The sequence below is a fragment of the Rhinoraja longicauda genome, chromosome 15, assembly GCF_053455715.1.
Source record: "Rhinoraja longicauda isolate Sanriku21f chromosome 15, sRhiLon1.1, whole genome shotgun sequence".
NCBI lineage: Eukaryota > Metazoa > Chordata > Chondrichthyes > Rajiformes > Arhynchobatidae > Rhinoraja > Rhinoraja longicauda.
Window position 1 is genome coordinate 10,958,643 of NC_135967.1, and position 13,212 is coordinate 10,971,854.

General features: G+C 44.9%; 1 protein-coding gene across 3 annotated transcripts in view; it reads right to left on the bottom strand.

Annotated features, from left to right (window-relative positions):
• Positions 1-13,212, bottom strand: part of il1rapl2 (interleukin 1 receptor accessory protein-like 2) — an 806,853-nt gene that overhangs the window by 39,038 nt on the left and 754,603 nt on the right. For all 3 annotated transcript variants that reach the window (XM_078412191.1, XM_078412190.1, XM_078412192.1), the window contains one exon: positions 1,035-1,178. In XM_078412191.1, coding sequence (XP_078268317.1) covers positions 1,035-1,178 — 144 coding nt within the window. The remainder of the gene's footprint in view (positions 1-1,034; positions 1,179-13,212) is intronic.

A 13,212-nucleotide genomic window follows, 5' to 3' on the forward strand; every position in this document is an offset into this window, starting at 1 on the left:
AAAAGTGACTGATAAAAGTATGGTACCTGACAATAGCACTTAGATGTGTCTTTTGTTCAATTTCAATAACATGTCGTTTAGATAGCCTGTCATTTTGAGTAATATATTATACCTCACATTCCTTCTGATGATATAAACCATTACATTGCAATAATATCCACTCTTTCAGCAAATGGACATTGAACTCACACACATTATTTACTCCTTATCATCGGAGAAACACACCATTATTCAAATGCTAGACACAAAATGCTGGAGTCACCCAGCGGGACAGGCAACATTTCTGGAGAGAAGGAATGGGTGATGTTTCAGGTCAAGACCCTTCTTCATACTGATGTCTGGGGGGAGGAAGATCGACCGCAGGCGGGTTTAGCAGGATAGTTTCGCTGAACACCTCCGCTCAGTCTCTCCTGTATATCAGCAATACCAAGTGCAGGTTCGGCGATCGTTTCACTGAACACCTCCGCTCAGTCCGCCTGAACCTACCTGATCTCCCAGTTGCTGGAAACGTTAACTCCCCCTCCCATTCCCACACTGACCTTTCTGTCCTGGGCCTCCTCCATTGTCAGAGTAAGGTCCAGCACAAGTTGGAGGAACAGCACCTCATATTTCGCTTGGGCAGCTTACACCCCAGCGGTATCAACACTGACTTCTCCAACTTCAAATAACCCTTGCTTTTCCTCTCTCTCCATCCCTTCCCAGTTCTCCCACCAGACTTACTATCTCCGACTACATTTTGTCTCTGCTTGCTGTGTTGTTACCTTCTCCCAGCTACCAATGATCGATTCTACATTTTCCTTGATCTCCATTCCCTTTGCCCTGTTTTCACACCTTCACACTTCCTTATCTATCTATCTCCCTCCCCCCCTGCCGTCAGTCTGAAGAAGGGTCTCGGCTCGAAACGTCACCCATTCCTTCTCTCCAGAGATGCTGCCTGGCCCATCTGAGTTACTCCAGTATTTTGTGTGTTTCTTTGGTTTAAACCAGCATCTGCAGTTCCTTCATACACTTTATTCAAACGTTTATCTGCTTACCATCTTCCGTTTCGTCACTTCCAAAGTGGCTCCGGTAAAAGAGCATTATCTCGATGTTGTAGCATTTGTAAAGGGTCACAAATAAGGTGATCAGGAGCAGGATAGCACCCAAGCCACCTGCAAGTTCCACTCTGTACATCAGGTCTGGAATAAATGGCAAGACAATGGTGTCAGCAAATATTTATCTGAGGCAAAACGCAGACACTGTTCAGCAATGGCAAGTCTAGGATCACCGAGTTCTCACCCAGAGAGCAGTTGGAATCTGGAGTATGCTACCTGAGTGAATGATGGTGGCAGAGATTCTCACAGCATATAAAGAATACATAAACATGTGCTTGAATCATCAAGGAATGTAGTCTGTGAACCAAGTGCTGGCGAGTGAGACTGGTACAGTTGGTTAATTGTTATTGGCATTGCCATGGTGGGCTAAAGCACCTATTTTGGTGCTGATTGACTCTATATAGAAATGGAAAATGGAATTACAATATTAGTATGCAGAGGAGCGAGTGGTTGGAAAGTTGTTTTTGATCATTGGTGCTAAAATGGTAACAGTAGTAGCAGCTGTTCCTTGTACTGAATTCTGAAATTTGGTTCCATCGCAGTCAACAGAACTAAATTTCAGAAGCACAACACAAGGCTGTTACTATGTTCTGTGTTGAACTCAAAAGATCAAGGACATGTTTTTATCCTGATGCTTTCAAATAAATTTTAATCAGCAAGTCAATAAATATTTCATACACAATGCCAATGTCATTTCTGAATTGTATGATGTTTTGAATGGAATTTTCTTCTTCCTCCTGTAATATTTATTCCTTGTCTTTGCTGAGTTAATGCCAACATAGAAGATTATTTCTCCAGCTTCGGGGAGTATCTTTTGAACTGAAAATTCTTAATGGTTTTATTGTTCACCTCGTCGACCTTATGTACTTCTTGTTGGCCTCATTATGTTTAAACGCTTATCAGCCACAGTAAACCACACACTGGCGGCAAAGCCACAATTTGTTCAGTGAAAGTTTATTGCGTTTATTCTCAGTAACATTGGATCCAAGGGATTAACTAGACCCTTGCAAGAGTGAACTCGAAGACTGTACGTGACCAATGGAAAGCTGACCAGGGTTCAATTCAATCATGCTTTTGCAGCGGTGAAATCTATTTATCCGTCTGATGCCAGGGTATAACGAGAAACTGGAGATACTGGGAGGCTGGAAAAACTCAACTGCTTTCAGCTTAATGGTTAGGAAGAGGTTTGGTGGAGGTCCTCAAAGTCGCAAATGCTTTCCCGAGGGTAAATGGAAAGAAATTGTAATTGCGGGCAGGAGATTAGTTTTGCAACCAGAGGTAACTTTATATTACACAGAGACTGGAATCCAAAAACCTGCTGCCTCACAGGGCAACATTTAGATGTTAGATTGTTTAAATTTAGAGATACAGTGCAGAAACAGGCCCTTCGGCCCACCGGGTCCGCGCCGCCCAGTGATTCCCGCACATTAACACTATCCCACACCCACTAGGGACAATTTTTACATTTGCCCAGCCAATTAACCCACAAACAATAGACAATAGGTGCAGGAGGAGGCCATTCGGCCCTTCGAGCCAGCACCGCCATTCAATGTGATCATGGCTGATCATTGTCAATCAGTACCCCGTTCCTGCCTTCTCCCCATACCCCCTGACTCCGCTATCCTTAATAGCTCTATCTAGCTCTCTCTTGAATGCACTCAGAGAATTGGCCTCCACTGCCTTCTGAGGCAGAGAATTCCACAGATTCACAACTCTCTGACTGAAAAAGTTTTTCCTCATCTCAGTTCTAAATGGCCTACCCCTTATTCTTAAACTATGGCCCCTTGTTCTGGACTCCCTCAACATTGGGAACATGTTTCCTGCCTCTAACGTGTCCAACCCCTTAATAATCTTATACGTTTCAATAAGATCTCCTCTCATCCTTCTAAATTCCAGTGTATACAAGCCTAGTCGCTCCAGTCTTTCAACATATGACAGTCCCGCCATTCCGGGAATTAACCTAGTAAACCTACGCTGCACGCTCTCACTAGCAAGAATATCCTTCCTCAAATTTGGAGACCAAAACTGCACACAGTACTCCAGGTGCGGTCTCACTAGGGCCCTGTACAACTGCAGAAGGACCTCTTTACTCCTATACTCAACTCCTCTTGTTATGAAGGCCAACAGTCCGTTGGCTTTCTTCACTGCCTGCTGTACCTGCATGCTTCCTTTCAGTGACTGATGCACTAGGACACCCAGATCTCGTTGTCCGTCCCCTGTTCCTAACTTGACACCATTCAGATAATACTCTGCCTTCCTATTCTTACCACCAAAGTGGATAACCTCACACTTAGCCACATTAAACTGCATCTGCCATGCATCCGCCCACTCACACAACCTGTCCAAGTCACCCTGCAACCTCATAGCATCTTCCTCACAGTTCACACTACCACCCAGCTTTGTATCATCTGCAAATTTGCTAATGGTACTTTTAATCCCTTCATCCAAGTCATTAATGTATATTGTAAATAGCTGCGGTCCCAGCACCGAGCCTTGCGGTACCCCACTAGTTACTGCCTGCCATTCTGAAAGGGACCCATTTATCTCCACTCTGCTTTCTGTCTGTCAACCAATTTTCTATCCATGTCAGTACCCTACCTCCAATATCATGTGCTCTAATTTTGCCCACTAATCTCCTATGTGGAACCTTGTCAAAGACTTTCTGAAAGTCAAGGTACACCACATCCACCGGCTCTCCCCTGTCAATTTTCCAAGTTACATCCTCAAAGAATTCCAGAAGATTAATCAAGCATGATTTCCCCTTCGTAAATCCATGCTGACTCGGAACAATCCTGTTATTAATATCCAAATGCTCTGCAATTTCGTCTTTTATAATTGACTCCAGCATCTTCCCCACCACTGATGTCAGACTAACTGGTCTATAATTTGCCGTTTTCTCTCTCCCTCCTTTCTTAAAAAGTGGGACAACATTAGCTACCCTCCAATCCACAGGAACTGATCCTGAATCTATAGAACATTGGAAAATGATCACCAATGCGTCCACAATTTCTAGCGCCACCTCCTTAAGTACTCTGGGATGCAGACCATCAGGCCCTGGGGATTTATCAGCCTTCAGTCTACCCAACACCGTTTCCTGCCTAATGTGGATTTCCTTCAGTCTACCCAACACCGTTTCCTGCCTAATGTGGATTTCCTTCAGTTCCTCCGTCACCCTAGGATCTCTGGCCACTAGAACATCTGGGAGATTGCTTGTATCTGTACATCTTTGGAGTGTGGGAGGAAACCGAAGATCTTGGAGAAAACCCACGCAGTTCACGGGGAGAACGTACAAACTCCGTACAGTACAGCACCCGTAGTCAGGATCGAACCTGAGTCTCCGGCGCTGCATTCGCTTTAAGGCACCTTCTAAAGAGGATAACTGATGCTTGAAGGGTAAAGAACTCACATGGTAATGGGGAAGCAGCTAACGAGTGGGATTAGACAGCACAGACATGATGGGAAATATATTCACCTGTGTGGTGCACCGTCCAGTAATAAGCAGAAAGTGATTGATTGATTAATTGACAGATATAGCATGGGAACAGTCCCCTCGCCCCACTGAGTCCCTGCCGACCATCGATCACCCGTTCACATGAAACATAATCCCACTTTTGTTTCCACTTATTGGAGAGCTCAGTCCAGTTTAGTTTATTGTCACGTGTCATGAGGTACAGTGAAAAGCTTTTGTCGCATGTTAACCAGTCAGCAGAACGACAATACGTGATTACAATCGATCGATTTACAGTGTATAGATACATGATAATAGAATAATGTTTAGTGCAAGGTAAAGCCATGTTATTTTTCATGGTGGGTTGAATGGTAAACACAAGGATCTATTCAGCCCATTGACACCTGTACCAACCAGCATCACTTGTTGAAAACACAACATGCACAGAGGGTCAGGCGGCATCGCTGGAGAATATGGATAGGTGATGTTTTGCGTCGGGACCCTTCTTCAGACTGATGGTAGTCAGGGGGGGAGGGGAGGGGGAAGCTGAAAAAGTAGTGGGGAACTGGACTAAGCCTGGCAAGTGATAGGTGGATATAGGTGAGGAGAATTTTGATAGGGAGATGGGTGGACAAAGGGTAGAGTTGACAATACCCACAGAGTCAGACAGCCTGGAAACAGGCCCTTCGGCCCAACTTGCCCACACTGGCCAACATCTCCCAGCTACACTAGTCCCACCTGCCCGGGTTTGGCCCATGTCCCTCCAAACCTGTCCTATCCATGTAGGATAAGGAGACAAAGTGCTATCAGTTCAGGAGAGAAGAGGAGTGAAATGTAAAGCCAGATATTGGGGAAGGGTGTTGGCAGTGGTACTTCTTGGATCATTCCCAACAATCTTCTGATTTCTTTACCTTTCAAGTACTTGCCTGATTATCATGGACATTTTGAAACTGGATCAGTTTCTTCAGCCTTTTGATGTGAATGCAAACACTGGGCTTTGGAAACAACTCCTAATGATTCCTGCACCTCAGTATGTAATGGAATATGTGACTAAAATACTCTGAATATTTACTCAGTATCCTAAGAATAAAACTGCTCTTACAACTTTGCCTCAAGCTTAAATAAATGGTTAGAAATGACTGATTTTATAGGTGTATAAAGCCTATGGAAATAATAATGGATTGAACAGAATTTTTGTTCCAACACATTTTATTTTCATCATTACATTTATTCTTCATTCTCACTAACTACTTCTAGTCATCATCACGGCTACAATACCTTATGCACACACAGTTTCTTTGATTGATTGATTGAAAAGTACAGCATAGAAACAGGCCCTTCGGCCCACGCCCACCATCGATCACTTATTCACACTAGTTCTAAGTTACCTCACTTTCGCATCCACTCCCTACACACTGGGGGCTATTTACAGAGGGCCAATAAACCTGCATGTCTTTGGGATGTGGGAGGAAACCGGAGCACCCGGAGGAAACCCACATGCTCACCAGGAGAATGTGCAGACAGAACATCGGAGCTCAGGATCAAACTGGGTCACTGGCATTGTGAGGCAGCATCTCTACTAGCTGTGCCATTGTGCCAACCGTTCTTTCCAGCATTTAAAAAAAAACCTTGTGTCCTTTACAGTCTCACTCTGCCTTCAAGAGCACTTGGAAGTTAACTTGCACCTTCAGTTTATCATTTATCTCAAGTGCCTCCACGCTGTGGGCTTAGATATTGTAGTAGTAATCATGGTGAAACATAGAAACATAGAAAATAGGTGCAGGAGTAGGCCATTCGACCCTTGGAGCCAGCACCGCCATTCAACATGATCATGGCTGATCATCCAAAATCAGTACCCCGTTCCCACTTATTGCCCAATATCCCTTTAACCCCAAGACCTAAATCTAACGATCTCTCTTGAAAACATCCAGTGAATTGGCCTCCACTGCCTTATGTGGCAGTGGTGGCCACATAAGGCAGTAGAAACTAACATATGATGAAAGAATGGGTTGACTGGGCTTGTATTCACTCGAATTTTAAAGGATGAGAAGAGATCTTATAGAAGCATATAAAATTCTTAAAGGATTGGACAGGCTAGATGCAGGAAAATGTTCCCGATGTTGGGGGAGTCTAGAACCAAGGGTCATAGTTTAAGAATAAGGGGTAGGCCATTTAGGGCTGAGATGAGGAAAAACGTTTTCACCGAGATAGTTGTGAATCTGTGGAATTCTCTGCCACAGAAGACAGTGGAGGCCAATTCACTGGATGTTTTCAAGAGGGAGATAGATTCAGCTCTTAGGGCTAAAAGAATTAAGGGATATGGGGAGAAAAAAGGAACGGGGAACTGATTTTAGATGATCATATTGAATGGTGGTGTTGGCTCGGAGGGCCAAATGGCCTACTCTGGCACCTATTTTTCTATGTTTCTAATGTCTCTATGTTTCTATGTTAGCATTTGCTCAAGACTCCAGCATTTGCAATTCGTTGTGTTCGTATTTGCTGTCATTTCACCTGGAAAATGATAGGAATTTCTTGAGGAAGCTAGACATGGGCAGTCGAACACAGAATTTCACAAGAGAGGGCGGCACAGTGACGCAGTGGTACAGCACCAGTCACCCGGGTTTAATCCTGACTATGGCTGCTGTCTGTACGGAGTTTGTACGTTCTCTGTGTGACCACGTGGGTTTTCTCCAGGTGCTCTGGTTTCTTTCCACACTCCAAAGACACACAGATTTTTAGGTGAATTGGCTTTGGTAAAAATAATTGTAAATTGTCACTAGCGTGCAGGATAGTGTTCATGTGCGGGCTGATTACTGGTTGGCGTGGACTCGGTGGGCTGAAGGTCCCGTTTTCATGCTATGTCTCTCAAGTCTAAAGTATACACCTGAGATCCCTTACACCCCCACAAGCTGCTCCCCTCTCCACCGTAACTTCTGTGAATCACTGAGCTGATCAGAACTTGAGGCATTTATAAAATATGCTTGTTATAAAAAATCTCCAAACTGCCGTTTTGTTTTATGAGGTGTGCACAAGTTTGAAATTACTGCTAACAATCATTGAAATCCATAAAATGATTAATTTTTATGTCTGGATTGAAAGACATTTCAAAGTGTTGTGCCTTTAATTTAATTTTTTAATGATATTTCAGATGTGCTGGGCAACGTTCTTAATACAGAGAGTGTTGGGGGCCTGGCATGTATTGCCAGGGGTGGAGGCAGACATGGTAGTGGTGTTTCAAAGGCTTTTAGATGGGCACATGGCAGTGCAGGGAAGAGAGGGATATTGATCATGTACGGGCAAATGAGGTCAGTATAACTTGGTATCACAAAATGCTGGAATAACTCAGCGGGTCAGGCAGCATCTCTGGAGAGAAGGAATGGGTAACTTGGCATCATGTTCGGCACAACTGGAGCCCTTTCCTTTGTTGTACTCTTCTACTGTTCTATGTTTACATTAGACTTTAAGACACAGTGCGGAAAAGGGCCCTTCAGCCCACCGAGTCCACGCCGACCTCTAACACTATCCTACACACTTGGGACAATTTACAATTGTACCGAAGCCAATTAACCTACAAACCTGTCGGTATTTGGAGTGTGGGAGGAAACTGGTGACCCCAAATATAACCCATGCGGTCACAGAGAGAACGTAAAAAACTCTTTACAGACAACAGTCAAGATCAAACCCGGGTTTGGCCATTTAGAACGGAGAAGGTGTGGAATTCTCTGCCTCAGAAGGCAGTGGAGGCCAGTTCGTTGGATGCTTTCAAGAGAGAGCTGGATAGAGCTCTTAGGGATAGCGGAGTGAGGGGGTATGGGGAGAAGGCAGGAACGGGGTACTGATTGAGAGTGATCAGCCATGATCGCATTGAATGGCGGTGCTGGCTCGAAGGGCTGAATGGCCTACTCCTGCACCTATTGTCTATTGTCTATTGTCTATTGTCTCTGGCACTGTGAGGTAGCATTCTACTGCTGTGCCATTGTGCCACACTGCCCCATTGTGCTACCCTCTCATGATCTTAACAGGTCTGACAATGACCTGCTGATGTTTTATTGTTCTGTATGACATGTTTAGTATTTGATGTACTCATACATATTTACAGCATGGATTGTCTGGGCTTCCATATTGCCCAACACTGCAAATGTGAATGACTATTTAGAATCTAGTCTTTTAAGTTTCCTTCCCATTATGGTCTGTATTCTTCTGTATACATCTTCTGCATAGTAATCTCTTCTAAAAGCTTTTAAACTGGTTTGAGTGAAGAATCAGTGATTTTTATGAAATGTCACGACAGTGGGATTTAAGAGGTTTTTGGAGAGGCATGTGGATATGCAGGGAATGGTGGGATATGGATCACAAACAGGCAGATGAAATCAGTTTAACGGCATCATGTTCGGCACAGTCGTGTGCCAAGTCGTCTGTTCCTGTGCTGTACTGTTCTATGTACAGGAAAAAAACTGCAGATGCTGGTTTAAATCGAAGGTAGACAAAAAATGTTGGAGTAACTCAGCGGGTCAGACAGCATCTCGGGAGAGAAGGAATGGGTGACATTTCGGGTCGAGATCCTTCATTTTGTAGACCCTCCAGCTTCAAATGCTGGGAGACCCTCCAGCATTTTGTGTCTACCTGTACTGTTCTATGTTCTTATTAATCTTTTGCACATCAGATTGAAATATAATGAGTGGTGAGCCACAGGGCTTGGTGCTGAGTCCCTCATTGTCTGTATAAGACAATAACTGCAGATGCTGGTACAAATCGAAGGTATTTATTCACAAAATGCTGGAGTAACTCAGCAGGTCAGGCAGCATCTCGGGAGAGAAGGAATGGGTGACGTTTCGGGTCGAGACCCTTCTTCAGGCTGAGTTACTCCAGCATTTTGTGAATAAATACCCTCATTGTCTGTGATCACTTGGAAGAGAACAGTACAGGAACAGACCCTTCAGCCCACAATGTCCGTGCCAAACATGAAGCCAAGTTCAACTAATCACTACCTGCACTTGGTCCATATCCCACCATTCCCTGCATATCCATGTGCCTATCAAAAAGCCTCTTCAATGCCACTGTCGTATCTGTCTCCACCATCACCACAGGTACCCACCAATCTCTGTGTAAAAAAACAGGAGCCTGAGGGGTGATCTTATAGAGGTTTATAAAATCAGAGGAGCATTGAAAAAGTGAATAGTCTCTGTCTTTTCCCCAGAGTAAAGAAGTCCAAAGCTCTCGAGCATAGTTTTAAGGTGAGAGAGGAATAATTTAAAAGGGACCTGAGGGGCAACAATTTTGGAGGGTGGTGACAAGCTGCCAGAAGTGGTGGTGGTGGATACAATTATGACGGGCAAAAATACATTTGGATAGGTAAATGGATATGTAAGGTTTGGGGGGATTTGGGGCAGGCAAGGGCAAATGGGACCAGCCCGTTTTGCCTGGTTGCCATTGATAAGTTGGGCGGAACTTGTTGTTATGTGTCATGTTAATCTATGACCTGGAAGGGTGCAGTGAAGATTTACGAGAATGTTGCCACGACTCAAGGGCCTGAGGTATAGAGAGAGGTTGGCAAGGCTCAGACACTATTCCATGGAGCGCAGGAGGATGAGGGATCTTATAGAGGTGTACAAAATCATGCTAGGAATAGATTGGGTAAACGCACAGTCTCTTGCCCAGAGTAGGGGAATCGAGAACCAGAGGACATGGGTTTAAGGGAGTGGGGGGAAAGATTTAATAGGAACCTAGTGGAATAACTTTTTTGGTGGTGGGTGTATGGAATGAGCTGCTGGAGGAGGTAGTTGAGGCAGGCGCTATCACAACATTTAAGAAACATTTAGACAGGTACAGGATAGGTGTAGAGGTTTATGGACCAAACATTGGCAAGTGGGACTAATATGCATAGAACATGTTGGTCGGTATGGGCAAGTTAGGCTAAAGATCCTGTTTCCACTCCATGACCCATAATTTTAATTTTCATTTCAGAGATACAGTGTAGAAACAGGTCCTTCGGTCCACCGAGACCGTGCCGACCAATAGTTACCCTTAGACTAGTTTCTTCTACACACTAGGGACAATTTACAGAAGCCAATTACAGGAGCCACGGTCTTTACAAGTCTTTGGAAAGTGGGAGGAAACTGGAGCACCCGGAGAAAACCCATGCGATCACAGGGAGAATGTGCAAACATTCGAACCCGGGTCTCTGGCTCTGTGAGGCACTGTGTCATGTTGATGGAGGGGAGGATGGTCTGTGTAATGAACTGGGTTACATCTACAACAATAGTGTATGCCACACATCCATCTGCAACAGCTATGCTTTACAGCTCCTGTTAGACATCAAGCACTCCATTGTAATGGCCTGATCTCTTATCTTGAGTGAACATTATTGGAAAGAAAGCTGAAAAGCAGCCAGAACGATAGCTTACCAATTAACATAGTCCACTTGAGTTGTTTTTTATTGAGGAACTGCCATTGTGTGCCATTCATTCTACAACATCATGCTGCTAACAATTTGTTTGAAACTGTAGTGCAAATGCTTATAATATCTTGCAAAATGAAGCCTTTTCTTTAAGAGATTCTGTTATTCAACTGCACTTCAGACTAAGGCATTTAAATTGTGTGCAAAAGAGGACATATAATTCTCAGTGAGTGAATGATCTTTGTTGCTTGATAATGCACTCTTTCAAATTTATCACAACATGCCTGCTGAATTTTAGTTTAGTTTAAAGATGCAGCATGGAAACAGGCCCTTCGGCCCACCGAGTCCATGCCAACCAGCGACCAGTTCTATTCTGCGTACTTTGGACTATTTACAGAGGTCAATTAACCTACAAAACCTGCACGTCTTTGGAATGTGAGAGGAAACTGGAGCACACGGAGAAAACCCACGCAGTCACATGGAGAACGTTTAAACTGTACGGACAGCAACCATAGTCAGGATCAAACCTGGGTCTCTGGTGCTGGAAGGCAGCAACTTTACTGCAGCACCACCTTGGTGGAGTGGATGTGGGACTACCTCAGTAGGTCAGGCAACATCCCTGGAATACAAAGGCAGATGACGTTTTGGGTCGGGACCCTTCTTTCGTCTGGTTACAGGGGTTGAGAGAAAGAAAACTAAAAGAGTGGAGGGGCAGGACACAAGATGGCAGATTATAGGTGAACACTGCCAAGGGAGGGTTTGATAGGCAGATGATTGGACAAAAGCTAGATAGGAACACACACAACATGTGAAACAAGAGGATTAGAGATGTAAATTGTGAAGCTAGAGGGTTGGTGAGGTGCAATTTGTGTAGGAATGCAGGTGGATGGAGGGGGTGGAGAGACAGGTGCAAGGTCAGGCAAAGCTCGGGGGGGGGGGGGGGAGGGGGATGACTAAAAAGATCTGAGATAAATGCATGCTGGGTCCACCTGGGCCTAACTGATCCCCTGGTTGCCAATCATTTCAACTCCCCTTCCCATTCCCACACTGAACTTTCTGTCCTGGACCTCCTCCATTGCCAGGACGAGGCCACACGCAAATTAGAGTAACATCACCTGATGTTTCACTTGGGTAGCTTACAACCCAGCGGTATGAAAGTTGAATTCTCTCATTTAAAGTAAGCATCTCATATTCCCCTCCCCCTTCCCTCTTTGCTCCTCCTTCTTATCATATATATACAGCGCGGAAACAGGCCTTTTCGGCCCACCAAGTCCGCGCCGCCCAGCGATCCCCGCACATTAACACTATCCTACACCCACTAGGGACAATTTTTACATTCACCCAGTCAATTAACCTACATACCTGTACGTCTTTGGAGTGTGGGAGGAAACCTAAGATCTCGGAGAAAACCCACGCAGGTCACGGGGAGAACGTACAAACTCCTTACAGTGCAGCACCCGTAGTCAGGATCGAACCTGAGTCTCCGGCGCTGCATTCGCTGTAAAGCAGCAACTCTACCGCTGCGCTACCGTACCGGGATTCTTCTTCCACCCTCGTCGTTAATCAGTTCCACAGTTCTCCATATTGTTTCTCTTGGACCAACAATGGGCCTGCCAAGCAACGCCCTGCCGGCTGAGGTCATTTGTGGCTGGCCCTGATCGGTCGTGGTCTTTTGTACCCTTCGGCTCTTCACCCCTCCCCCCCCCCCCCCGACCCTCCCCCTCCACCCCCTACTTTCAGTCTGAAGAAGGATCCCGACCCAAAACATCACTCAACCTTTTTCTCCAGAGATGGTGCCTGACCCAGTTACTCTGTACGGACAGCAACCATAGTCAGGATCAAACCTGGGTCTCTGGTGCTGGAAGGTGGGTTTACATCTCTCTTTGAGAAATGTCTACGTTTGGCTTGCACACATCTATAATACCCTTACCTTTGATGTGCCAGAATTCATACAAAGAGAGAGAAGCCATACTGCCCTCTTGTCCTCTTCACTACTGAATCGTATTACAGTTGATCAGCATTATAGACACATAAAGAACTTCAGCTGCTGCAATCCCGAGGGAAAACACAAAATGCTGGAGCAACTCAGTGGGTCAGGCAGTACCACAGTAGTCCACAGCTGCTGCCTGACCTGCTGAGTTCCTCCAGCACTTAGTGTTTTGATCTGCAAAATAAATGCATCCCCTTGACTTGCCTCCATATCCTTTTATTTATTTATTTATCCATCCGGTGAAAACATATTTCTAAATTTTAAGGTAAAATTAATCATTCAG